This window comes from Bombus vosnesenskii, unplaced genomic scaffold (assembly GCF_011952255.1).
Source record: "Bombus vosnesenskii isolate JDL3184/JDL3185 unplaced genomic scaffold, Bvos_JDL3184-5_v1.1 scf7180000013272, whole genome shotgun sequence".
Classification (NCBI taxonomy): Eukaryota; Metazoa; Arthropoda; class Insecta; order Hymenoptera; family Apidae; genus Bombus; species Bombus vosnesenskii.
In genome coordinates, this window is record NW_022882930.1 from 4609264 (window position 1) to 4636809 (window position 27546).

The following is a 27546-nucleotide window of genomic DNA, read 5'->3' on the forward strand; positions in this document are numbered from 1 at the left end:
ATTTATGCATCACTGTATATGCGTTCGGTAAAACGTACGTGTTCGATTGGTTTATGAATACGTATATAGCCCCGTTTATAAGTATTAGAATATCTATCAGTTTCATTGGAAATATGGAAATTAATCTAAAGTATCCAGGAGACGATTGATCGAGCAGAATTTTATATTCATGCAAAGTTGCGATGCAGTATACGTAGAAAGCAGAAATTTGTTATAAATATTTGAATGAGTTATATCGTAGCATATTTGTATAATTATTTGTTCATCCATGCAGCTTTGCAATCTGAATTCTATCGAATAGGACGCTTCGAGAATCCTACTGCAAATCTCAATCTATATGGTATATAGAGAGTACATTGTGCCAAATGACAAGAAACGCAGTAATGATACTTATGAGCGGGAATGTATGTGTATAGGGCTTGTTTGGTCAACTGTGGTCGTTTTCTTGGAGAAAAAATTGCTTTTGCGTTATATAATAATATCATTATAAATTATTAATTGAGCACGGAAAAATGTTCAATCTCAAAACCAAATAAAAGGACAATTGAGATTAATTGTCCTTTGTAATTGTAATTGTAACGCGAGATTAATTGACAATATACTGAATTTTAGAACTATTTTCTGCTTATGATCGATACACGTATATCTATGTTGATATGTGATATAAAAAATTATCATACCAAAGCGATTAGGAGGTAAAAATACGTGACAAAGAAAAAGTTCTTTAGTTAACCCGTATCACGTTCCGTGCCACGTGGATCACCGGTGACCCACATTTCCCTGAGTCGCGAGGAAACTTACTTCCGTGAAACAAACAATAGTAAAATCGGGACGAAACCCTACAAACGAATACGTACTGCGAGACCACGATTACTTTTGTTTGAATTTTAAATTTCCGCAGTTGAAACGCGTCGAAACATCTGCTATTCCATCGCAGAGTGGAAGAAGATCTTGAGCTGGAATTTTCGACGTTTCTAACTGAATGCGAACGGATTTATCGAGCTTATTGAATTAATGGAAACGCGGCGCACGTATAAGACCGTAATTAAAGCGAAAAAGAAAAAGAAGGATAGAAAAAGTTGGAAGACTGCTTTTCGTGTGCTTATTACTAAAGTTGCGATAATGAATTATAAGACTTTAAAACGCCAAGAGTACACGGTTACAGTGATGAAATTGTAAAATAAAAAAAAATACTAAGTTTTTTATCTCGATTTTATACATTCCGGTAGTAACTTTCGTTGTTTTAAATTCAGTTCAGAAAACATTACTTACAGGATGACTTGATATCTACAATATCTAAAATAATTCACTGGTTGTAATAATTAATAGATGGAACAAATCTCTGTTTAGCTTCCATTCCTTTACTCGCGTCCATAAAAGTATGAATTCTGATATACGATTCTTTTTTACGGCTACGAATCTTTACGACCTGCTATTTCACTATGAGGGGCCGTATGTGCGTGTGTGTGAAGAGCTGGGAAGATGATTAGCGGTACATGTACAGTGGACAATAGTAGTACTGTTCTCTATCAATCACGCGTCGCTATATGATCTAGTTTGTGTATGTAAGATCCGTGAAAAATATGGACCACGACCAAGAGCCGTTCCCGCACCATCTAGGGTGCTCACACACTGCAGGCCACAACTACTATTAGGTCACTTATCTCTTGCATTTACTGAAAACCTGCAATAAATTTTATTTTAATGAATATTTTACATTATGCGGTACATATGATGCGAATAAAATAACAGACTCGTGATAAAACAATTAGTAAATGAAAGCAACGAAAATCATTCGTATTTTCTTAAATATCATAGGGTATCCTAGTGGTTATTACCGACTGCGTACGCGACACTTTCGGCCAATATATGTACACTTATCTTTATGATTGCGTTGGGTCTATCAGAAAGAATTGATCAGACCTGTCATTCTTTTGTCTAATCACCTTTTCAACTTTTCTACTATACACACGATAAAACGCTGGAGTCCGCTCGCAGAAACGAGACGAGCCAGCGCCAGAGGCATCTTGTTATCCGCGAATTTCCGGCCGAGTTGTTTACCGCTTTAACCAACGACCCTTTAATTACTTCAACAACCTACAGCCACGAACTTGACCGACTCTAAGAGCTACTCCTGTCGAGCGTGTCATGTTAATGAAGTTTGTCACATTCGTTTGCGGAGTCACCAAGACTTCCCTACCGATCGAGAAACGGATAATCGATAAAGAAGATACAAAAAGATGCTAAAGTTTAAGGAGAACGTAAGTGTGTACATACACTGTCGCTCGCAAGTATGTGGACACTGGTGTATTTTTATTAACAATCAACAATACTCAGTATCTTCATGTGGAATCAGGTGTTGCGCATCATACAAAATTTAAATTGTTTAAAATCTTATCAATAGTATATTAAAATGAAATACATGACTTGACAAAGTATCAAAAGGTTTCAAATATTATAGTAGCAATCAAGTACAATAGTGCAATTTGGGATATGCTTTTCTATTTATAGCTTGACAATCATCATGATGAGCAGAGTATAATGAACTCGTTAACCAAAAAGCTGCCACAGAATGCAACTGCTTGACGCTTATAGATGTCAATCTTTTTATTGTATACTAACTTTCAAAGACAGATTTTATCGTGCGACGTTCTGCGATAACTCTGATAATGGAGAAAATTGTTTTAAGACTTTCTATTCTTAAGTTTCGTAACTAATTTATATTCCATCAAAAATAAGTGAATGTCCACATATTTTTGGACGTCTGTGTAGGTGGCTTGAAAGTTTCAAAGATACCTAATCCGACGAATGGAGACTTGGAAGTAATGTTTGGAAGATTCAATCCTGGCTGGCAATGTCGCTTGAGTTTCCAGTAGAATCTGTATGAGGAACTGTAATTCTGTCGTATATTCACGAGAAAAAACACGAAGAACAAATCCTCTGTAAAATCTTCGAAATTCTTTCCTTTTCTTTGTTTTCCTTTTTAAAATTAAAAATTTAAGTGCTATTAGCGATCGAGGGATCGATTAATTTAAAAAATGATTCGATGTGAGACATTAAATGGAGTATTAAACGTAATTGGTACGTTCTTGAAAGAAGAAGGAAAACATGACGATAGAAGGAAGACGAAGGAGGAAGAATAGAGAGGGAAAGAGGGAGAAGAGAGTGTTGGTTCGATCGAAGTTGTCGAAGGGAGGGCGCCACTTTGCCGGCCATCCCATTTTCATTAGCTCCTACGGATCATACACTTATCAGATTATCTATACAATAGCCTTCATAACATGTAACATAACATGCCTCCACAAAATCCAAAGAAGGTGACAAATTATTTAAAGGAAAAAGAAATTTTATAAGAAATTTTAACAACAAGAGAGGTGTCATATTTTTTAAAATAATAAGTACCAAATAAGGAAACAAATATAAATACGGATACAAGGACTAAAGAAACATCCAGTAATAAACAAGAGAACGCAATGATGCTGCGAAAGAGTTACGGCAACAGAAAAGTAGTAAAAAATTATTTAAAAAAGAATTGAAATGAAAGGATTGTAAAACCACTTAAAGAAACAAGAATCCGGAGGTAAAAAATCCCTACAAGAACACCAGAAATCAGTTGCAGAAATGGCAAATACTGCCATGAAAAGGAAATAAAATGTCTTTAAACAAAACACTACGGACTAAAGTACTAAAAATATACCATAAAGATAATACCGACGAGATGAACGCTATGTCGATAAAAAAAAAGGAAAAAGATCTAGCAATAAAAAAGTCCTATAAAAACACCAGAAGCCAGAAATAGAAACAATAAGTCCCATGCACTTTCACGAACTACTGTATATTTGCACTAGATACTTATTTTGTAGTTTCTATGATATTTCCATATTTGTTTCAAATTTTATCGATATAATCATAACATGACATGATGCTCATACCATACTTTATTACAGTGCTAATGAAATTTCAAAATGTTTCGTATGACAGATGCAGTGGGGGAAAAAGTAAGTGAACTAATAAGTAGTAATAATGGAAATACAAATAATAGTGGAAATTACACAAAATTATAAATCTTAATTTCTATTACTTACTAAATAATTTTGTATACCGTAAGAACATGCAATAAACAGAATTTAGGTATATAATACTGATACTAAATAGTTCGATTAAACTTCATTGATATCTACTACCTGTCCATTTATTTTTGTCCTCAACTGAATAATATGTATATTCATAGAGTGCATCTATGTCAACAAAAAGACAATGTAGAAATTCAACGAACTAAATCCCTAACGTGACCGGACAATTTCCATTCTCCATAAAGAAGATATCTTAGGAAAGGACGAGAAGGAAAATGTTTTGGTGACACCGAAAAGGAAAAAGCTGCCTGTCGGCTACGGACCTCGCGTTTGCCGACGGAATATTTACACGAGTAGCTGCGACACACAGGTGCACGCTTTGATTCGCTGACACTAATTGCGAACCGCGTCTGGCTAGCTCTTCTCGGTCTCAAATTAATTAATGGCATAGCAAATGACGAGTCGCTCGGAGATTCGCTCGCTGAGCTCTCGTCGCGCTGGGAAAAGCGAAATAATACGGCGTACGATCGTGCCGCGAATATCAATGCTTCCTTCGTTGTCATCAAGAAGCGGAGACTCGTGCTCGTTAATGATGTACCATCCTATATTATAGGATCGTTCTGTAGCTCCTCTTCTTTTTTCACTTTCTATCTTCCTCCTGTTTATTCGTTTTTCTTCTTCTCTTTTTGCCTCTTTTTCACAGTCGAGATGCAGGACAAACCGTGTATGTGTGTGTGTGTGTGTGTGTGTGTGTGTGTGTGTGTGTGTGTGTATGTGTGTGCGTTCGTTGCAATTTCACAGCCGGTGTGTATTTAACCGTCGAAATAATCGCTTTAATCCACGCTTCAAACCCGAGCCACTTTTTTGCAAACCGCGACATACTAATCCATTTCGCTTCGTTACGACGAAAATGGCAACCGACCATTGATATCCGATATTTTAGTAATGTGAGTATAGACGATCCATTTTTGCATTCGTTATCCTTTCAGTACAGTCATCAATTTTCTGTACGAATCATGAGAGGTCTTTCACTATTGTTATGAGTTGAAAGATCGCTACGCATATGTTACTTGTTATTAGAATCTAATTATGTTTTTGAATCTATACATCGAAAAGAAAGATATATAAAAAGATAAAAATAAATTACCAGATCTTTCTGACAGAAAAGAAGTAGCCGTATTTTGTCAGTAGCGAATACGTTAATTGAATAATTTTAATGAGTTAATACCATTCAGTTATAAACAAATTATAATACCAGATAAATATGGATTACCCTATTAATTTATATTAATATAAAATGAGCTACCATTGCATATTAATATATCATATTATCAGATAATCAAGTGAATTAATTTAATACATGTACCATCTAACCTCTGTACTAAACCTTCGACACAATTCGAAGAAAGCTTCCGCCGCAATTCCTCTGCGTCGTAAAAGTGTTTAACAATAAAGATTTTGCTTAATTCCACATTCTGCAGCTCGTAAAACTGTTATGAAACAACGTCGCTCGGATTATGAGATAGTCGAAAAAAGAGTAATATTCCCCCACTTTTGAGTATTTCATTCGTGGTTCGATCATGAATTCGCAGAATCGAGTGTATCCGAGCGAAATCAAAAGGAACGCTCCAACGAAATTAATTACGCGCCATCTTCAAGCACTTCAGAAAGGAAGATACACTCAAAGAGTCAATTGGCCACTGGCCAAATGGACTTTTACATACGCTCCGCTTACGCAGTATTACTCAAAATCGGGGAAAGAGTTCACGATTGATTCATCGTTTAGCATAGATCTGTCGAAAACATTGATTTCTTTTGTTATGCATTTGTAGGGCATTTGAAAATATAGGGCATTTGACACGATTGTTGCACATTTATGGGAAAGTTGAAAATGTAACATAATATGCAAAAATAGATATTATATACAAAATGTGGCACTCTTTATAATATTTCCTAAGTGAAGCAATTTTTTAATCAGATTCTATCATTTTATTTATATCCATGATATGAATTTACATAAATATCCGCACTCTACTTATGGATTTCTTTTTGATGATGGATGGTCTTAGATGTTAACTGAACTCTTTTACGATCTTTACCAATTAATATTATTGAATTGTCAAGTTATAGGTTATGGATTTCTCTTTTATAATTTTATAATTTTACATCGAATATCTTGGAACAGATAATCAAATGATTTTTAACTTGTAAATTTTTTTGTAAAGTTTCATTTGATTTGTACTAGTAACTTCTGTTACTATTAAAGCTTCGATTTCCATATGGATGATTTTGAATACACTGACGTTATACTATGGAAAGGTGATGTGAGAGGAAAAGAAAGAAGAAAACTTTTCCACCTAGTAAAATCATGAAACGATCTCCTATGAATATATATAAGCCTAAGAATATAAGGATTTTGCATGAGGTATTTAAATCGTGGCAAACGCAATGCGGAAGAATATGTTGTCACGCGTGCACGCACACGCAGAACATAAACACTCGTATCGCGACATGCGACCGACCTTGATCCACTTTTTCTCCCCCGTGTACTACCATTTCTTTCGGTTCAAAGAAAGCACGCGAGAACCGGCATTATATTTTGTAATACGCTGCAAAACATCGTACCTTCTCGAGATTCCTGACGTCAGATTTCTGATGATGATATATTAAAAAAACTGTCATTCTTCTACGTCATGTCATGTAAGTGAAAACAATTTTATTGTAACAAAATTCAATAATCAATGAAACAATCGTTTTATTTACAAATTACAAATACGCTAAATAGTCAAACATCCTTAATCCTTGCCTTCCTTTTCTTGAGACTCTTGCTTCTCTAAAAGTGCGCTTGTAATACCTACTTTTTTTAATTCAGCCACCAGTTCGCCATTTCTGTGCATTTCTAAAAGAATGTCACATCCTCCTACAAATTCTCCATTTATGAAGACTTGGGGTATGGTTGGCCAGTTTGAGAAATCCTTGATACCTAAACATAGTTATAAAAATTATATATTATTTTATCGTTATGTATATTTATTTATTTTAATTGTTCTTGGACTAATCCTCTATTACTCTTTGTACAATTTTCTTTCGGTTGTTTTTATCGTCTCAAAGAATTTCTGTAATGGTTTGGGATTTCGTCATACTTGTCAGGTTCAGTTTATTTCTATGAAATGCGCTATTGATTTTCCAAAGAATATTAACCTTGTCTAAGCAATTCATCTTCAAGAACATCATGAGCATCGTACTTGACATCATGCATCTTCAATATTTGTACAACAGCATTGCTAAAGCCACACTTGGGACTGTCTGGGATACCTTTCATGAACACCACAACTTTGTTTTTCTGTAAAATGTAGTTGACACTCACTTATAATTATCTAGTAATTTAAACAATGTCAACACTATGTATACTTCCAATTGGTTACAGCTTTGGTTTACAAGTTTGACATATATTAAATATTGACGTAGTCGACAACGTATGATGGAAGATGCACAATAAATAATACAAATCATGGTAAATTCCATTCATTTAATAGCAAAATAGTTGACAAATGTAGACGCACCTTAACGAGGTTAGCAATCTTATCAGCGGTCGTTGAAAAACTTCTTATAGAATTATACAACCTAAATGGAATCATGTTTAGATACTATTGTTGAAAATCAGATAATCAAAACTCGAATTTTTTAATAGAAAAACAGCACAATAGATTACCCGGTCAACACATTAATAAAGAATGGATTGCGCCATATTAATTTTCTTTTTTTACTTAAAGCAACCAGTGTTGCTCTCTGCAGGCAGGCACTAGAAACACATAGACTAATTTTAATCGACATGAATTTTTATAGTATCTGTTTTCAAGTGTATAATTATAAATTTCATAAAATTATTTATAATATAGTAACATTACTAGGGACGAGACGTAACATTAAGTGGAATTTTATATGTTAGGTTCTGAAGTACCGACCTGCAAGAAAGATCAGCATGCTTCTTACGCCCTCTGCGATTTGTTAAAGCAAACGCAGGAATTATATGTACATACATACATACATAATTCGTCTCATTTATAGGCATTTGTAGTGTAGTGACAGATATCTCGTTTGAGAGTGATCTGTTATCAGGTGATCCTCAAACATGAGATAAATTAGATCTCTACATAATCAGTACAGCAAGCAACCATGTTTTCTTTATCAATACCACCTACGTTAGATGTCTCCACCATTCCCTAGATTTTTTATTACATTTCTAATATTACATGCATTAAATTCTAATAAAAAATTCGTATGCGTGCATTTATGTAACTATTACATTACGCTTATATTACATGATCTGACGTTATACTAGATTATATCGAGCCACTTTCATCTAAATATTACACTAAAATTATTTCATGTTAATTGACAAAATGATATTGCCACTTTACAATATCAATTCAATGTATCTATTTCAAATTCTACTTTATCACACCGATATCGGGTATCGAGATTAATTTTACCTTCATGATATTTACTAACGACCAAAATAAAATCTTATGAACATTTTTAAGAGATATGACAATTTTTTGAGAAATACGGTGATGTTTCGGTGGATTCGTAAAAGATAGCGTCGTATAACCCCGTTTTACCGTAGCTACTTCAAATTCGATCTACGTTCATGGCCTACTTCCGAGGTCTACGCTCGTAACGCAAGGAATCCTGTCTACGATACTTTTCAGATCATTAAATATTCTTCTCTCGGTAAATATTAAACGTCATCTCAATGAATCACGTACGGTTGATTTATTCGAACCCAGAACAATGAAAAAAGATTCCTCATAGCAACCTCAAGGTCCCAGGATTGTCGAATTAAAAATAAAGGTTAAATTAAATTTTAATCGTGAATAAATTTTTAGTCTGTCGTCAACAATTTTGTGACGAAACATCCGTCCCGAGAGAATTTCTTAGAATTGTTTATTTTCGAGACAGTCAATCTGTATCGTCATCAATTTCGACGTAACAATACAACAACGCAATTCGTTAGCCAGAATATCACTATCTTTCTTTCAAAAGGACTCATTGATGCGAAAAATATCGATTTTTTCAAAAATAATCTGTAACAGAGTGCATGAGCTACCTAGCATGAACGAATTAGAAAAATATACGAGTGACTTCATCCATGATTTTAGGAAGTATAAATTACTAACATTTCGTGTAATTTAATATACTTAAATAAGGCACTATACATATTTTTTTTAAGTTGACAATCGCGTGCTCGTTCTATGTAATTATTATTTATTGAAAAAATATGTTATATATATTTTTTCTTTTCCATTCATAACCTTTAAAATTTCGTTTGAACAGCTATGTCTAAAAATATATCACAGTAAAATTACAATATTTGCATATATGTATTTTTCCATTAAAGTTATCATCAGAACTTAAAGACGTTTGTTTTTGTAGATCTTGGCCAATGTACACACTATTATTAAGTATTGTTTACAAGTCATAATTAGTGTTTTTCTATTTTCTGTTTGTTACGTGTTGTCGTACAAGTTGTTTAAACGTGTCATAAGACAAATATCTTTCGTATCTTCATACGTATCTCCCTTTTTCCATTGAAGTAACGTTGTACACATAACCCACGCAACTGTATTTTCCTCGTGACGTAACAGTGAAAAATCGTTACAGGGAAAACTCGTTAACCGATAACACGTCCGCAGCACGTGGTTGTCCTTTCCGAAGCAATGACGTCAGATTGAAATCATGGTCACCGTGACCGATCACCATGGAAACTGTGCTCGGAGCTAGTATACCGACGTGAGAACGCCCACGAGGATTTTAAAGTTCGAGTTAGCCTGACGGGAGAGCGTCCTGTGTATACAGCTTCACGGATGAGATCCTTGCGATAGGTCGGGGATGAAAGCACGAAAATAGCAACAGGTAAAAATGTTAAAAAATCTTTCGATTGCGAGTGGATCGCATGAAATCGTATGAAAACGTTTTCATCGTCAGCCGTCAGACTGAAATTCATTGGAATCCGAACGCGTCCGAACAAATAACGGCTAATTTTTTTTAATTCGACAAAAATGAAACAATTCAATAAAAAAAAAACGATTTTTCACAATCGACATGAACATTGACAGTATATTTTAATTTATTCGCAGTGTGGTTACAAATTGTTTCAAAATATCGGAATTTATTGTATTATATATACTATACATGCCTCGTAGAATTCTCACACGTGTCCATCTAACCTAACCTAACAGAAGCGCGTCCTTCTAGCGGATGTAATAGACACTTTTTTTTTGCCATTGCGTAAGACGCGACAGGCCTACTTATTGTCCACCTTCTACGTGTCTCTGTTACAATCGTACAGCCAATGAAGTTCGAATAATTCCTCTTTCTTTCCTTTTTTAGAAACAGTTTCTTCTTCTCGCGACATTCCTAATGATGCCCGACGAAACCGGGCTAAATGTTACGTAGCAGTGGAATTCAAGGCGCAGATGAATATGTATTAAGAGTAGAGTATACGTATAAACTGTAGAAACACGGATAGAAGATCGAGCTTAATACACGAATTTACATACGCTTACAACTCTTTGGGTAAAGTAGAGTTACGCGAAGTACTTTACGGATACACGCAACAATTGCGTATATAGAATCTTGTAACGCATGCTTACATTTGGTTACTTTTCTCTGTGTAACTTACGTAAATGTTCTATAGAGAGAGTCGAGAAAGCAACGTTTCACCTAATAAGCGGAAAGAATTGTTTACGTAGGTTAGGGAGAAGAAGTAAGAAATAAGGGACAAAACGAAGAGAAACAGTGGTGGGATTATACCATACCTTATTCGGAGCCAGGCGATTGTTGCACTATTTTAACGCGGCTCGCTTTAACGTGACTACACCGTGACGAGGGGTTTCACTTTGCCGCAATGTTGGCAGCTACTGCCAGTTAATGCATTTTCACTGGTGGGACGGTGACGCTAAATGATACGGTTTCCTGTTCACGAGAAACTCGAAACTACCCACGATACAAGGTAGTATACCAAAACTCTACGTGCGGCTTTATTTGATAAGCGAAAATATAACCTTCGCGCAAAAATTACGAATCCCCTCTACACTATTTGCAACCGAAGCTTGTAGCGTATTTTATTACGTACAAATACAATCGTATACAATCGTATCAAATCAACCGCTCAACGCTGTACAGAATGACTATTTTACCAATTTTCTAACTCATAAGCCCCCAAATCGTTAAAGGAACAGCTTGAGGAAGTACTTCTCCTTATAACATGAAAAAAAGATGAAAAATATCATGAGAATGTTTACAAGACGTTAGTAAAATGGAATAGAAATAAGTAATCAGCGTCAGTAATAGGAAAATGGTTTTGGTAAGCACACAAGACTTCGATGTTCGTCAGCTTGTCTCGATCATTCTCGCGGAGCGACTCGGGTGGGGGAGGTTGTCGGCACTGGCGAGTGGCGAGCATCTGCGACGGAGAACAAAACGCCAGAGCGAAAAGGAACATGCTAGCCAGAACAACGAGGAGAAAACGATTCGTGAACGAGGAACGCGAACGTATCGCGGCACGTGCGACGAGGAGGGAGAAACCTTACGCCGATTCCTCTCGAGGTCGAACACGGGAACGAAACAGAAAAAGACAGAGACCGGTCCGCCGGTCGTTCTGGCGCATACGCAACGAACACGATGCACGTCAGCCAGAAATGAGAAAAGATTATCATGCGCACGTATATTGTGGCCCGTATATCGAATTCGTGATAAGAATGATAAAGACGTTTGTGAACCATGACGAGCGCTTTTTATACGCGACTGGAGAACGTTACTTAAAACAACAACCGGACACAGTTGACGTTATACGCGATTTAAGACGTGCTCGAATATAAACGTGTTTATGTCGTTCCTCGATGTTAAACGATTAACATTTTACCATATGCCTTTCCTGCTTTTTATCGATTCGCGGTATCAACGGTTATTAGAGGTATACAAACGTTTAAATTGCTACCCTTTATTGTGAATCAAACGTTACTGCGATTACAACAAAATCAATTCCATGCTCGTGTAGAACGATCAAAAATCGATGATAAAGCCATTAGAAAAAAGTAAAAACGGCTGGCAGATGGAATCGGAGAAAACAATGTGAATCGGAGAGACAGAGCAACGACTCGGCTTCGTCCGAAAGAGAAAGAAACGTAATCGAATAACGCGCGAGAGAAGGACGAACGAACTGGTTGGTGGATAGAAAGAGATGGAGATAGGGTACGAGGAAGAGTGGAAGGGAGGAAGTGAGAGTGGAAGGGAGAGAGTGCCACGCGACGCGTTAGGCAGCGTAAGAGAGAGAGGCGGTTGGCGCGAAAGGAGTGGGGTTAGTAAATCGAGTGGCTTGGCGAGCGGCGGATGGTATCCTGCGAAAGAGGAAAGTGCGGTAAAGGGGGCGAGGACAAATGACGAGGCGCGCGAGCCATCAGGGCCGTATGCTAGAGAACACGCGACACGCGTTCCGGGAGCCATGGGTCGCGCGCGACCTTAACCCTTAAATAGTGTGGTTAATAAAAGTCAAGAAGCATATAAGAAAACACAATGTCTGATTTGGAGTAGGTACGAATAAGGATATATATTAAGGAATAGGTCTAATAAGTTTTGTATTGTAATATTGTAATGATATATGAAGAGCTGGAGTAACATTATTTTATGAAAATTTTTATGAAGGATCATGATCACAATATAAGTTATGAATGATAATTTGTATGAAATAATTTAATATTAGATAAGTTGCCCATTGTATCTGTACTGAAATCGCTTTTATATCTTACCGCGGTGAGATTGCGTAAAGCAGTTCACGAGGCACTTGTGACGAGATTTCATACCGCCTACTCGATTCATAAGTCTCTGCAAGCTGTTCGCGATGATTCGCCACGAAACATCGTAATTCAGCCGAAACATGTTTACCCGAGATACCGCGGTCTACGTTTCTTACCTCAATCTTTTATAACCATACTTTCCATCGTGATTTTTTGTGAGATATTGAACGCATTTTCGCGAATCAAAATTCGAAATATTCGCTTTGAAGATTATTTAATTGACGATAAAATCGATAACTCGACTTTATCAACTACCTGCCGCGTCCATAATATGGGTAGACGACAGAATCGGCTACATCTGTCTCGTTTCCCGGGAACCATCGCTAAAAAGTAGCGGGTTAAAACCTGGAGACGCATAACTTTGCGTTTACCGGCCGGTTACCGGTAACCCGGACTAGCTATAACCTGGAGAGCGGTGATGGAACCTTCGTGAAAGACAGAGCTCAAGAATCGTAACGTCGAAGCGAGATGGAGAATCGGGCTTGTCGATAGAGTGGGAGAGGATATGGACAGAGAGCGAGACGGCCGTTGAAATAGAACGGCAAAGAAGTTAGGGGCCAAGGGAGGAACTGAAATAGAGAGTAGAAGAGAATTCATGAGTGCCTCGCGGACTTCTCCTCTGCATTAACGGTCTCAGACTACAAAGTACGAGAGAGAAATGAAAGACGAAGAAACGCGTACACGCTCAACGATGAGACCTATATACTATACAGTTTGTGGACTCGAGCAGAGTGCTCGATGCGTCGCACTAGCCATTGCTTGTTCAATGCAAACGTATCGTTACAGTTTCTGGTAAAATTCCTTTGTCAATTAATATTTACAATATTCTATCTAACATTTTATATATGCTTTCAAACCCAATAAATCGATGACGTTATAGGTTAAGTATGTAACTCCAAAAGTAGTTTAAGTAACTCCTTTACCCTAACTTTAACAAGGTGCGTCTACACTCGACCCATTTTTTTTAGTAATTTCTCTGAAAATCGAACAGTTGCGCGGAGAAACTCGATTACGGTTTTCCGACTCATCTTTTCTACTACAATCACTTCGTTCCAGAAGTTATATTACGATTTTTACCGCACCCTATATATTCGAAGGGAGAGGAGAAGGGAATGAGCGAGCGTGCAAAGTGCGGCAAAGGGAGATAGAGACGGAGAAAGCAGCGATAGAGAGAAAGGGGTGCGAAAAGTTGGTAAGGGACGGCGTGGGGTGAAGTGGGAACGACAGACGTTCTACCGTTGCTTGGAACGAGCAAGCTTGGTTCGTGAGCGCGGGGCGAGAGAGAGTGAGAGAGTGGGGGGATGGGGTTCAACCGATGGGTGGTGGGGGGCGGTTAGTGGGTGGCAGCTGAGAACGGAGTGATAGGGGAAATCAGTCGCGGTTCGAGTACCGCCACGTATGCACGTGAGCGGGTGTGCTCGTCTTCTCGGTGAGCTTCTCTCTCTCACTGTCTCTTTACGACGCACCGTAGTCGTCCTTCCTTCTCTTTTCTTTCCGTCCTACACAGAGGATTCCGTCAAATAAATACAATAGCCGCGTTCTTTGGAATTTTTTCTCTTCTGAAAAGGAAATTTCTCCCAACTTGTTCGAAAGAATTTTACATTAGATCTTTCGAAAGAATCGAGGGACGCTTGCGCGCCGTTCTTCCCCAGTCGAAGACGGGGAATCACCGACACCAGGCCAATCAGAAACATCGATGTAAACAGAGAGTAGAGTTTTAAACGGAAAAAGAGTTTCGTGGCTCTCGAGACGCTCGCGTTCCAGAAGCGCTATCTCGTCCTTTCCACCACAGCTCTCTATTTTTCTCTCGCTCTTCGCTCATTCACTCTCTTTCTAACTTTTTCCCTCCCACTCCCGGTCTCCTCTTTCTCTAACCGTCTTCTTCGCTCTTAGTCTCGTGACGAAAGGACGTTCGAGATAATCCGAGCGGACGTTTCTTCGAGGGGAAAGTCTGACTTTGATATACATACCAGTTTTCAATTGCCGTTCGACAGAGGATTCCGCGCGGTCTCCACGTTCTCTTTAAATACGAACGATATCATTATTCTTGCTTCTGTGGCCGTTCGGTACGATTCGACTTACGTATTGGTAACGTGGTCGGTTACTGTGGGAGGTGGAGTGATACAAGATATTTAGTCGGTGCTAACGGAGAGACTACAGAAGCCGAAGGGCCATAAAAAGGCAGGCCAGACTGGAACGAAGAGCCAAGATGCTCGACTTCGAACAACAGGCGAATCAGGCACAGGCTCTGGCTTCGCTCGACGAGGACTGGCACCTGCTCGAGGGTGAGCGCACGACCTTCGCAATTTTTCTTCTCCAACCTCTGTCCTTTGCGTTTTCGACACGCGCGCGTACACACACATACATATACGCATATATACATACATATGTACAGATGTACACCTATATATGTAGGTACATGAACAGTGGCGTCGATGCTAGATCGGTGTGCACCTGGTGAAAACCTGTATCGAGGTGGATGCCTGGTTGACCCTTTGGGGCATGTTGCTTCCATGCTCGTTGCTCGAGTACATTGGACAGTGTCACGAACGATAATCCTTGAATGCGTCGCCCGACCGGATATTGTTAGGTGTTAATCGAACCTGAAAAATGTCGAATAACATCGGTCCAATGAGGTATTAGATTTTTGCTGGAGAGATCGATTTCTCGATGGCGTTCGCTTTTTCTTAATTCGCTTTTGTCGCCAACAGCTGTTTCTAGGTCAGATTTGATTTCTAAGACGTTCATCGGCATACGTGTGCGCGTTCGCATCGATGTGTCACGTAACACACGGTACACAAAGCACCGTTGACTGTTCGTATTCGTCGACGATCTTATAGAAGGTAATGGAGAAATAATTAAGCATCAAAACGACGATATCGATAACATTTCGATGAGAAAGAAAACGTTCTATATCCGTTCTATATATCGAGGCTATGGTGTTTCTTAAAGGGTCGCGTATCTTATCGAATCGAGCTTCGAACAAAATAAACTGCGAAGGAACATATTGTTCGAGGACGCATCGACATCGACCGAGTGTTTTACGAAGGATAAAGCCTGACCCGTAACACCCCATGAACCGCGCGTTACCGACATTTGTTTTCTTGCGCGCGGTTTCACGCGTTTTTACGATCGTTTGAAACGCGTCACCGCTTTACCATCCGAGTCGAGATTATGGAGGACCGTTTGATTTGTGGCTAGTTTCATTAGGTATGCGACTTTCATTGTCGTTGTCTTTTTACATAACGTTTACTCGTAATTCGTAAAACAATGTCACGGTGACGTTCGATCATTAATAACGTGCGCAAATTTTATCAGTGCGATCTTCAATAATAAATATCTTGTACTTATCAACCGTTCGACAAATGCGACATATTCCTATCGTAATTTTTATTATCTTTGGACAACGTCCTCGTGACGAATAAGCAATGTTTTTCGAAGTGATAAAATTCCTGTACAACGAAGATTGTAAAAATGGTGACTGAATATGTTAGTACGTAAATGTAGTGAGATGCGAACCATGTGACATTTGGCCGTATAGGGTTTGAACATCCTTTTATTGAACAGCTGCTTTCCGGACCGGCCTCTCCACTTTCTTGTCCCTTTTACTGGCCGCACGAACGTCTGGCGCCGTATTCACGGCTTTTATTGTGATTTCTTAATACCCACCGCAAGAGAAGTAACGTGAATTTTGTGTTATATACAAAAATACAACAGATAAGCAGATCGGCGCCACTGTCCAGTTTAAATTTTAACGATAAGTAATACTAACCTAATATATTTCGTTCTGCTTGTAACATTGTTTTCTGCATGTGCATGCCTATATAACTTTAGAGGCGTAGACATAGTGTAATTAATACAGTCGAAGAAAGTCAGAAAGTTGAAAGGAAAGAAAAGTGAAAGGTGGGAGCGTGAGCATGTACGACGTGATCTAATGTAATTTATTCGAAAATTATATTTCGTGCAGCACTAAGATTAATAACGTGTATACATGGTTGGTACGGAAGAAACACTTTGGCGAAGAAAATCGAAAAGAAGAATGATTGGTTTAATAAGGGGAAAATCGATCGGCATCAATTGATATTACCGACTCGTTACGTTTATCGACAAGAAATTAATCGCGTTCGCATTTTGCACCAGGAAACTATGTAGTTACAGTTACAAATATTCCTTGCGCGCTTTGAACGCGTCGTGTGGGATAGTCTGGTTAATTGACTTTTAAATTTGTTTCGGAAAATTGAGATTCGCAGTTACGTCGGCTCGGAAAAACACAGTAGGAACTTTATTTAATATACAGCTCGTATTTCTGTTTGCTATTTTCAACATTTTTAATCGTATCACTCCAAGAATTTCAAATTAGCGAAATTTTGGTCTTTTTATTTTACATCGTTAATCATCTGGTACTAATTCGAATGAATTTTCAAACATATTAATATCTGAAAAATTCTTAAATGTATAGAATGTGTGAAATTCTCTATTTAATTCCACGTGCAATTAATGTAGTTAGATAATTTTAAATATTACTGGAGGATTCTTTATGGCCATATTTTGATAGCGATATTTTCAAAAATTTTAATCGTGTTGTTTCAAGAATCTGAAACCGATGAAATTTCGTTCTTTTCTCTTTCACATCATTGAACCTGGAAATGAATTTTCAAACATTTGAATATCTGAAATCTTTTTCAATATACATACATACGTATAGAATATAAAATTCCCTATATCAATTTTTGTTGTAATTAACACAACTAGATGATTAACGAAAGAAGTAAGTAAAATATAGCAGTAAATTCGAAAGAAACCGGTGGTTTATCGTGGGGATCTTTACGGGCATGTTTCGCTAGTAATATTTTCAAAGCACTTGTCCGTTATCCGTAGCGTACGGACACGGCACATCGACTGGCACGTATCGTGCCACGGGAAGCACGACTCGCACCTGTTTCACAGCACATAAATGTTTGCGGGAGCAATATCGTGTTTGGCAATGCCAACCTCACCTGGCCGTTTCTATCAGACGCGTATTTTTGCAACAGACGCGTAAATCGTTGTTGACAAATCGTCAACTTAAACTTTTAATATACCATTCAACTTCTATTGTGATTATCCTCGTCGTTTATTTCGTATTTATTATCGTTTAATATACGAACGCGTTGAGTATGAATTACGATTATCGTTATCACAAACAAACATCGACCTACGATGCTCATTGCCTACAAGCGTAAAATATACCGATAGAGAGTAGGGGGAACGACTGGTAAGAGAACGATTCTAGAGCGACTAGAAAATTTCGCGTTTACGTCAGATTTACACCTGTTGAAGTAGTGGGCGTCAATTTGTAACATCTGTCGCTCGCTATATCTGTTTAAGCAGGCAGTTTGCGTCAAAAGAGGTGTAAGTAAATTATTCCTTCATTCTTACCAACCTGAACATAATTGCTTGGCTTTTTCAACTTTTTCGAATTATATTTTTCAATCTTATCTTTTGATATTCAATCAATATAATAGAAATAGAAAATTATGAATTTATTAATGTTAAATAATATTGCGAATAGGTTAGGTAATGGTGGTAATTCTGTGGACGACCTTTTAAGATTGTATCATAAATTTTTTAATTTAATTTTTCGATATCCAGGTCGAAATGATCGAATGGAATAATTTAAACTTGCCGATTTTAAATAATGTGAATAGGTAATGGTGGTAATTCTGGTGAGAATGGAGGAGCCAGCAACCTGTCGTCTGAATTTTCACGGTTGTATCTCGTCGGTGCGCTAGGGAACTCCATTTTCATGAATATCTAAGGCCCCCTACAGCTAAAGCTTCTCATCAGGCGAAGGTTTTGCCGCGAAGGGATCGAGAAATTCGTCCCTTCTCCGCGCACATCTCTCTAACTATGCGAAACTTCTTCTCTATATAACCTGCGTGAACTCGCATGTCGAGTTTCGGCTTTTCTTCCTAGATTGGAACAATATCGCGCGTATTTACATTTCTCAATTGCTGGTTACCTGATCACTAGATTTTTTTTACCATCTATAATTTCTCTCACTTTTATCATTTTCACGAAATTTGTACATTAGGAGACCGATTAGTTTTTCAAAATTAAGTTTAGGTTAACTTAGTGTACGTTAACGAATGATCGAGTTCTATGTATATATATATTAGTTAAGATTATCGACTGATTTAAAAGAAACTAGTAAATCGAAATATTTCTCCGTGACTCCGCGGTCAGCAGCAGCGTAGAGTTAGTGGCGAATAAGAACAATTTTTCGTCGGGTCATCGATTCGCAAAGGCATTGGCCTAATTGCCGAGTCAGGGACACGCTAACATTACAGGTGTATATGCGTTTCGATCGCAGAGCTCGCCCGTCTGAAGGACCTCCACCGGGAGTTCGTTCACTCCTTTCCTACACTGTATCTTCTATGTAAGTATACATATAGCGCGTTTTATTCCGACATCGCACCGAAAATATTCGAATCGTTAAATGCGTGGTTTCTTCAAATGCAACGAAATAATTTGAAATCGTCGGTCTATGATTCATAAGATGGCAAAATTAAAAAACTTATTTCATATTTGTGCATTTTTCTACGTAGTTTTTATTTACTAAATTTATGAAAAGTGGAGTTGATCAGAGAGGTTCGTATTAGATAATATAGGTTATGTTGTCATATACCAACACCGTACGCTTAAAAGTTAATTCCATGTGTTTCCATAATCTCTCACGTAACGATAGTATAGGTTATGTTGTCATATACCAACACCATACGCTTAAAAGTTAATTCCATGTGTTTCCATAACCTCTCACGTATCCTATCAATTTATTAAGAAGTTTTTCATCTCTGGTGTCAAAGAACCTAACGACGGACAAAAGAAAGATAAGCTTTTCTCAATTTCGATGATAGAAACTGTTTATACCATTGACGGCGTTGAATTTTCATCGTGCGGCAAGATTTAAAATGCATCCGTTTCACCGGCGGAACTATACTCGTCCGACGACCGAAACGTTTTGATGAAAAAAATGCAAACGCGTAGGGCGAGAGACACAGAAAGTGAAAGAGAGAGAGAGAGAGAGAGAAAGTGAGAGCAAGGGAAGCTGGGAAGTATGGAGGGAAGAGCGTAGCGGAGGAGAGTAGTGGCGTGTATAGGAGAAGCGAGAGGGAGAGAGGGAGAGACAGCTTCGACACGGCAGCATTGCGGCAGAAAACTGGTCCAGGTGCAAGCTCGATACTCCCAGAGAGCGTGATTCGCGTTGAATATTCGCCGGTGTAGAATTCCTTATCCCGCTGCAAAACCGCGCCATTCTGCTCCCCACGCAACGGTACTTTTCGCGTTTCGTCGCCTTTCCCCTCGTCTTTCACCTTCTATTCCCTTAAATTTCATGTTTCCACGTTTTAGATACCAGTTACTATTCGATCGTTCAATCTCGTTGATAGATCTTTCGACATTTTTTTATAAATTCGTTATTGTTTCTTTGAAGTTCTTTAGGAATCTTCTAGGGATTTTTCGAGGAATATTTTGTACTCCTTATTTCGTTTCGCCTCTTTCAGCGTCTATATTCACAGTTTCGAACTTTACTTGTTATTTCTGATAATTTGATTATAAATACAATAACGCATTGCTCTGTTATAAATGTAAAAGCAATATATCCGTGTAATATGTACGTTACAGGGAATCTCATTTTTCATATTTTCCGTAAAAGAATTTGGAATCTTAATTGAGAGCTTGCATGATGGATTGAAGCAACGTATCTACCATAGTGCAACGTATTTAGTAATATAATGTACTTTTATATATCATTAGAAACAATAAGTGTATGAAATTTGTTTTCTTCTTTCTTAACCTTAAATTGTTACACATCTGCATGTGGCGCTAGTAACGTATATATTTGCTATGATCTTTTCCATTATGTACATATTTCTATTATCACGTATCTGTTCCACAAAGGTACGAATTAGGTTAAGGAAGTAAAAAGTGGAAAAAATATAGTAGAAAATATAGTACAAGAATGGCGTGATATAGTTGAATCGCGAAGAGCCTTCGAAAGATGTTCATCGTGTATGCGATTCGAATGGCAAGAAATTAGATTTTTTTAGCTGAAACACGGATAATCGTCGTTCGGAGGTTTGTTCGGTGTTTCCAGCGAGGTCCTTCGAGCGCTGACCTTTCCCAAGGTTCCGAATTCGGCGCGTCCGAGTCTTTCTCCTATGAGGATACGAAACGAAATATGGGCAAGTCCATATTAAGAATGTCGATGACATTGAAATCGGACCGCGTAAGAGCGAGCTGGCGGCTCGTGTACCAACGACCTTCGATTATCTACGTTTGTCTTTCTCTAGAAGGAAGATCTTCGAAATTCCACTATAGAAAAATTCTAAATAATTCCAGAAAAATCCTGATGATTATATAAATCAAAGGATATAAAATAACGTATACACCAATTACAATTGAAAGTATAATATATGAAGATGAATGTTATTATTACAATTTCAGGAAACGAAATCACCTATATCGTACACTACTGAAAATAATTAGAAGGTCATTATTATGAACAATTTTATTGCATCATAAGTTCCTTGTTTGATAAACATCTTTTTTTGAAATTGGTATATATCAGTGGAGCATATCTTTCCTGGAAACGTTAAAGAATCTGAATTTTAAACCAAGTATCGTTGATTAAATTATTGCGAGATTGTTATTAACCATTACGAAAATTACAATAACTGAAATAACAGCTAGAAGGATCGTTCTCTAGTATTATATCGTTTTACGGTTGTACACGATAATTTTATTATGTCGAAATGATTAGAATCATAGTTTTGCACATTAACCGAGGGAAACAGTGAATAAAATATGGCGTCAGGATGGGAACGTGTTGCAAGTAATTCGACTCGGCTCGTAATCGAACGCGATCGGCCATGATTACCATTAATTACGAATAATAAATTACGAGGCCGTTCACGATCGACTTATCGTCACGGCGCGATCGATACGCGTCTCCTGCGCGTCCAACGCGTCCAACGCGTAAACACTCGTCGATTTCGAACCAATGTGTTCGTATCGGCCACTACTAATAACTTACGATTCGATTCACGACTCACACTGGTTCACGAAGATATTTGAGCACTTATCTAACATACAACGCCTTTATCTCTTTGTGTCTGTGTATGCATATGTATAGAAGCTACGAGATATTTACTGTGAACAGATATAGTGGCAGACAAAAGAAAATGAAAAATTGATACATGCATATACAAGTAGAAGCAAAATATGTATTAAACATTCTTTCTGTGCTAAACACTCGTCCATTCTGAGACATACAATTATATTATACATTCGATTCTCTTGTGAATTATAATTCAGTTCTGTATTCTACCGTAATTGTACTGTATATAATACATACGCGTTCAGAATATACAAATACTATTACTTAGGTTTGTAACATGTCTTATGGTATTTTATAAAAGACATTTGACGCGACCTTACATAAAATAAGCAATAACAATGTAATTCAGTTTTCTAAAACTACAGCGTTTTTTCCCGTTTTACTCTTTAGACTTTAATTCTTTTGGGGGTTAGGTTATACGTCGTTGTATGTATTTCATAAAAAATTAGTATACAGCACGAATTAATTATATAAAGAATCTAGTAAGCGTTAAATATGATTCCGCCGAATATTGAGGCCATTTTGCTGTTCATATGTCATACAGCAGAAAAATACAAATTGAAACCTATAATTATTATAACGAACAATTACGTATTCTTTGTTTTTAAATGTACTGTGCAACTACTATAAAATCCATGCTATTCAAATGTACTGTGAAAGATAAACGAGAATGCACAAGATATACGTAAGACAATCCTTTTTAAGTTTTGCAATACGTTGTCATTTTTATCGAAATGTCTTTACGAGAGACTAATCATCGAATTGGGCGAGAAGATTGTTGACGAGAAGATTGTTGACGAGAAAGAAAAAGAACGGAGGCCGAAATGTAACGAGGCTTGCGAAGGTCTCATCCTGCGGTGACGCAATGGAAAGTGGGAGCCGCAAGGCTGTTTCCACTGCGCGAATAACACGCGCAATACTCCTTGCAGCTTTATTATTATCCTATCGCCTTCGTGGCCGTGGCTCGAAATCATACTGCAAATTAGCAAACAGCCGCCATTCGAAGTATTCTTTGTCGAAACGCTGGAATCATTAAGTCTTTCAAAAGCAAATCTCCCTTTCTTTTTATTTTGTAAAAAAGGTTGTTTTTCAGTCATCACGAATAATAGAAACACATCAGTTTCAACGGAAACGTACATGCTTATCGCTTACTTGAGTAGTAACTCATAGGTTAAAGAGTTTCGTGAAAGGTTTAACCTCTTGACTCGTGATTTTTTTAGTAGCTATTATACTAGGGCGATGTTAGTTATTTACTAGCGTAACACCGCGGCAAACGTAATATTCAAATATTCTATATAACGTATATTTAAATAACCTTTGAAATTGAGGTTAGAATTCGAACTACGTTTTGTCATGGATATAACCTATCTTTATTAGATCGAAGCTGTAGTCTTTGCCATGTCTGTAACTCGACTTTCAATATTATGAAACAAGAGGCTAACAATCGTTTAATTGTACGAAATCTTGAAATTACAAATTTTTAATTTCTAAATTAATAATTAAATTGATATTTGATCGATATTTTTTTTCGAAAATATCAACGTACGACAAGTTTTCTCGCGATAAACGTGGAGTTACGAGAACGTTCGATAGACCGATTAACGAGCAACGTGTAATTAAGCAATGAGGGGGAGGGGGGAGTTGCGAGAAGGTGGCGGCCTTTAAGGAAGGTTTACGCACGGGCGAAAGTGCTTCCCTGCTCGTGCCACCTATCAAGCGGGCGCTCGTGTACGCAACCGCTACTTTAACCGGACTTCCGGAATGACATGCTACCGTAGGTCGCTAGTCTCAACTCTACCACTTTTTTTTACCTCGTTTCAGCTTTATCGCACACTTCTCCCTCCCCGTGAAATGCTACCTTCTCGAACTATTTCGTTATAATATCATATATTCCATCCGTACGAGGAATAAGCTTTAATCTTTAACCTTGCTGCTTTCGGTCCACTTCCACTCACTGTATCTTTTTCACATCGAAAAGCGTTTCATGTTTGAGCGAAATATGAAAGAATTTCATATTGATTTCTTGCTTCGATTTTATCTTGAATATCTTAACATTTTGTGGATTGGAGACGGGAACAAAGTTTCTGAGCGACCGTGTGAACCGTCTTTTCAGTCACTAGAAAAATACGCGGGAATTAAAGGTTATGTTATACGCAATACACGGTGCTCAAAGTGTTAAGATATTAAGAGCCTCCTTATTTGTAGGAATAAAAACAAGATTGCAAAATAAAAATTAAAAAGTCACGATAGGATTAACTCTATTATGTAAGACTCTTGTCAAACTTCTTTTTTAATCTGCATTTGATATCTTAACTAGTATCGACAGTTGTTCAACTGGTATTCGCAGGTCCCGTTTTACTAAATACACGTTTCAGTCAAGCACTATTTTTATTTTCATACATTATTTCGATAACACTTATATTTGTTCAATTAACATTTATCGTTGTTCACCCTCAGTATCTTCTCTCATTTCGCAAGAACCATGAAATTGATCTATTAGTATACATTCCTAAATCGATAGTGATCGTTTTCATATGTAGCGTATTTGACTAATATCTATTAATGCTGCCCTGGTAGAATTCGTTTTTTATTGTAAAAACTGTACACCTATCCTTCCTAGTTTAAATATGTTAACGCTTGAGCAGGGACGTACCGTATGCGACATCTTGTTTCTTCGTAATATCTTAATTAGTGACATAAATTATCCGATAGTATTCTCGAATTGTTTAAAATCTATGCTCCTTGCAGAGCTTCCACATTCTCATTCACGCTTTTTGTACAACAACACGGTACCTCTAACGGTAAATTTAACCCTATTAACCGAATGCGTATGTCGGTTAACAAGCGTGATAACAAAATTGATAATTTTCACAAGTTTGTAACAGTCTTGAAAACAGTCTTCAAACGGGTCATCATCGACAGTTACTTGTTACTTGTAATGGCTATTCTCAATTATTTTTATCGACTATTATTTTCCTGTATCTTATTTATCGTTTTTATTTTCCATCTGCTTTGTTCGTCCTGTATTTAATATTTTTTGTATTTAATATACTAGCGGCAGTTTCACGTTAGTAAGTATTCACAATATTACAATTAACCTATCAAAAACCATTCTTATTCGTTTGATCTGTCGTAAGTACCAATATGATACTAATGTTTCTCTGTATTTAGTTAATATATATCCATCCATTTTATTCTGCTAGATTTTGCTCTCAATTTACCATTATTAGTCCTCTTATTTAGCAAAATACCAATTTAGTATTATTTCTTTGTATTTGACTAGTATCTGCTAATCTCATTTCACTAGTATCTTTCATTCTCAATTCACCAGTAAACTGTCCTTATTCCCCTAGGTTAACACGGTACAATGCAGAAAAACCATTCCCTGTCTTTTTTTCTATTTTATTTAGTCAATGACCCGTTTAATGCTATCCTATAGTAGGTGCCAGTCTGTTAACACATTCTTTATTCCGAACGCGTGCAAATATTGGAATCTCGATTAGCACTTTGCCATTCGTTAAATATTTTATTGCCTGTTTCGGCTAAACATGTATAGTAGTATGGTACATGTATGTAAGCTTGTATGGTAGTTCCAATGTTCACTTCGTCTGGAATCTGTTCTATGTGCTATCTGATCACACAGATCTAATTTATTACATTGTAGTGTCTCTTTAATAGTACGATTACATATATGTATACAGTGGCGAATATGTAAACAGAAAAAGTATGTAAACAAAATAGACTGCGTTTACTGCCGTCTAGTGTCTAATTGGTAATATAATTACATATACAGGGTGGTTGGTAAGTGGTGGTACAAGCGGAAAGGGGGTGATTCTAGGCGAAAAAAGAAGTCGAAAATATAGAATAAAAATTTTTCGTTCGAGGCTTTGTTTTCGAGAAAATCGACTTTGAATTTTGGCTCGGTACGCGTGCACTTTATCGCGTCTCGTTATAACGGATCTCACTGTAGATCGTTGTCTCGATGGAAAAATTTAAAAATTAAAAAAAAAATTTTTATTCCATATTTTCGATTTCTTCTTTCGCGTAGAATCGCCCCCTTTCCGCTTGTACCACCAGTTACCAATCACCCTGTATATATATGGATATATGTATATATACTGTACTGTATACATATATATATTGGCGAATATATAAACAGGAAAACATATTTGATAAATAAATCACGGGTTTCTGTATGTTTACGTGAGATCTAAAAGTACAGAAACCCACAGAACGCGCATAATATTCAAAGCTGTATGAAATATACGAAGTTTAACACCTATTATAATACGTATTCTAATATCACAATTATTATTATAATATTTAATAGATAAAACATTCTCTGTAGAAACCTTCCTTCGTTTGTCTTTATGAAAATACGAGTTTGCATGAATATCTAGTATTACAATAATTATGATCTACAATTATCCACACCACAAACTATATGTACATATATATATATATATATACGTATCTACCAATATCTCCAAAATTCTATTTCAACCGAACTTAGACCAGTGCATTTTTTCGTATGTAGCTTGACATAAGCAAACGAGCACGCGACTAGGCGAAATAAGCGGAGAAATGTAGACGTATTGTAGTTCCGGGACGACGATGCATCGGTGATTCCAAGGTCAACGAGGCGATAACTGTCCGCGTATACCGTATGTATACTATGGGTTATCTTTCTTAGATCGACGGGACGCGACGCGATGCGGGGAACGCGTGGCGAATGGTTTGAGAAGGTGTCGAGAGGACGGTCAGCGTTTATTATGCCGGTGCTATGCGCGCGTATACACCGACAGAGAGGCGGAGTTGCAAATCAATAACCCGTGTTATAAGGCATTTGGGCATACCGAGAATATCGATTATGTAGCGTGGTCGTCACACGAGAGCTGTCCAAAGACGATGGCCACGCGTAAGCCAGAACTTGATTTTGCTTTGTAAATTAGGATGAACGTTCGAGTTTGGTCGATCGTGAGATTATTCGTAAAGAATACAACCAACGAACGATGTTAAGCTTTATATATTTATAAGTTGATAATTGACTAGAATTAGATATTACTATGCAGGCGTTTGTCGAATGATGCTTCTAATTTGATGTATGCTTGCATCGCTTTTAACTTATTATATATATATTATTAAATATATAAAGCTGAAAGATAAATCAGATATGTACATATATGTAAACTCTTTAAGAGTTCAAATGCGAATACGTTTGTACGACCGTCTCTCGACGCACGACTTCTTTTGTTTCACGGACAGAGCGGCTTTCTTTGTTTTACGGAGAGCCATTTTGAGAGACATGCATTTCCCAAACGTACGGACAGAGATCAACATCGGAGATAGACAAGATCACAGAAGAAAGAGTAATTATTTAAAACATTGAAGACTGACGGAGAAAGATCGGTATAGTTCAGGACGTTGAAAATCGATTCTCGATTTTCAGGTAGACATT

At 37.3% G+C, this 27546-nt stretch overlaps 2 protein-coding genes across 2 annotated transcripts in view; one reads left to right on the forward strand and one right to left on the reverse strand.

The window, feature by feature from the left end:
- Positions 1-6771: 6771 nt before the first annotated feature.
- Positions 6772-7922, reverse strand: LOC117231322 (glutaredoxin-related protein 5, mitochondrial). The gene is made up of 4 exons (XM_033489675.1): positions 7786-7922; positions 7637-7697; positions 7275-7416; positions 6772-7056 (listed from the first exon to the last, which is right to left on the reverse strand). The coding sequence occupies exons 1-4, from the start codon at positions 7905-7907 to the stop codon at positions 6869-6871; spliced, it is 513 nt and encodes a 170-aa protein (XP_033345566.1). The 5' UTR covers positions 7908-7922; the 3' UTR covers positions 6772-6868.
- Positions 7923-14311: 6389 nt separating this feature from the next.
- Positions 14312-27546, forward strand: part of LOC117231395 — a 94365-nt gene continuing 81130 nt past the window's right edge. Inside the window, exon 1 of the mRNA XM_033489803.1 lies at positions 14312-15216. Coding sequence (XP_033345694.1) covers positions 15141-15216 — 76 coding nt within the window. The 5' untranslated portion in view covers positions 14312-15140. The remainder of the gene's footprint in view (positions 15217-27546) is intronic.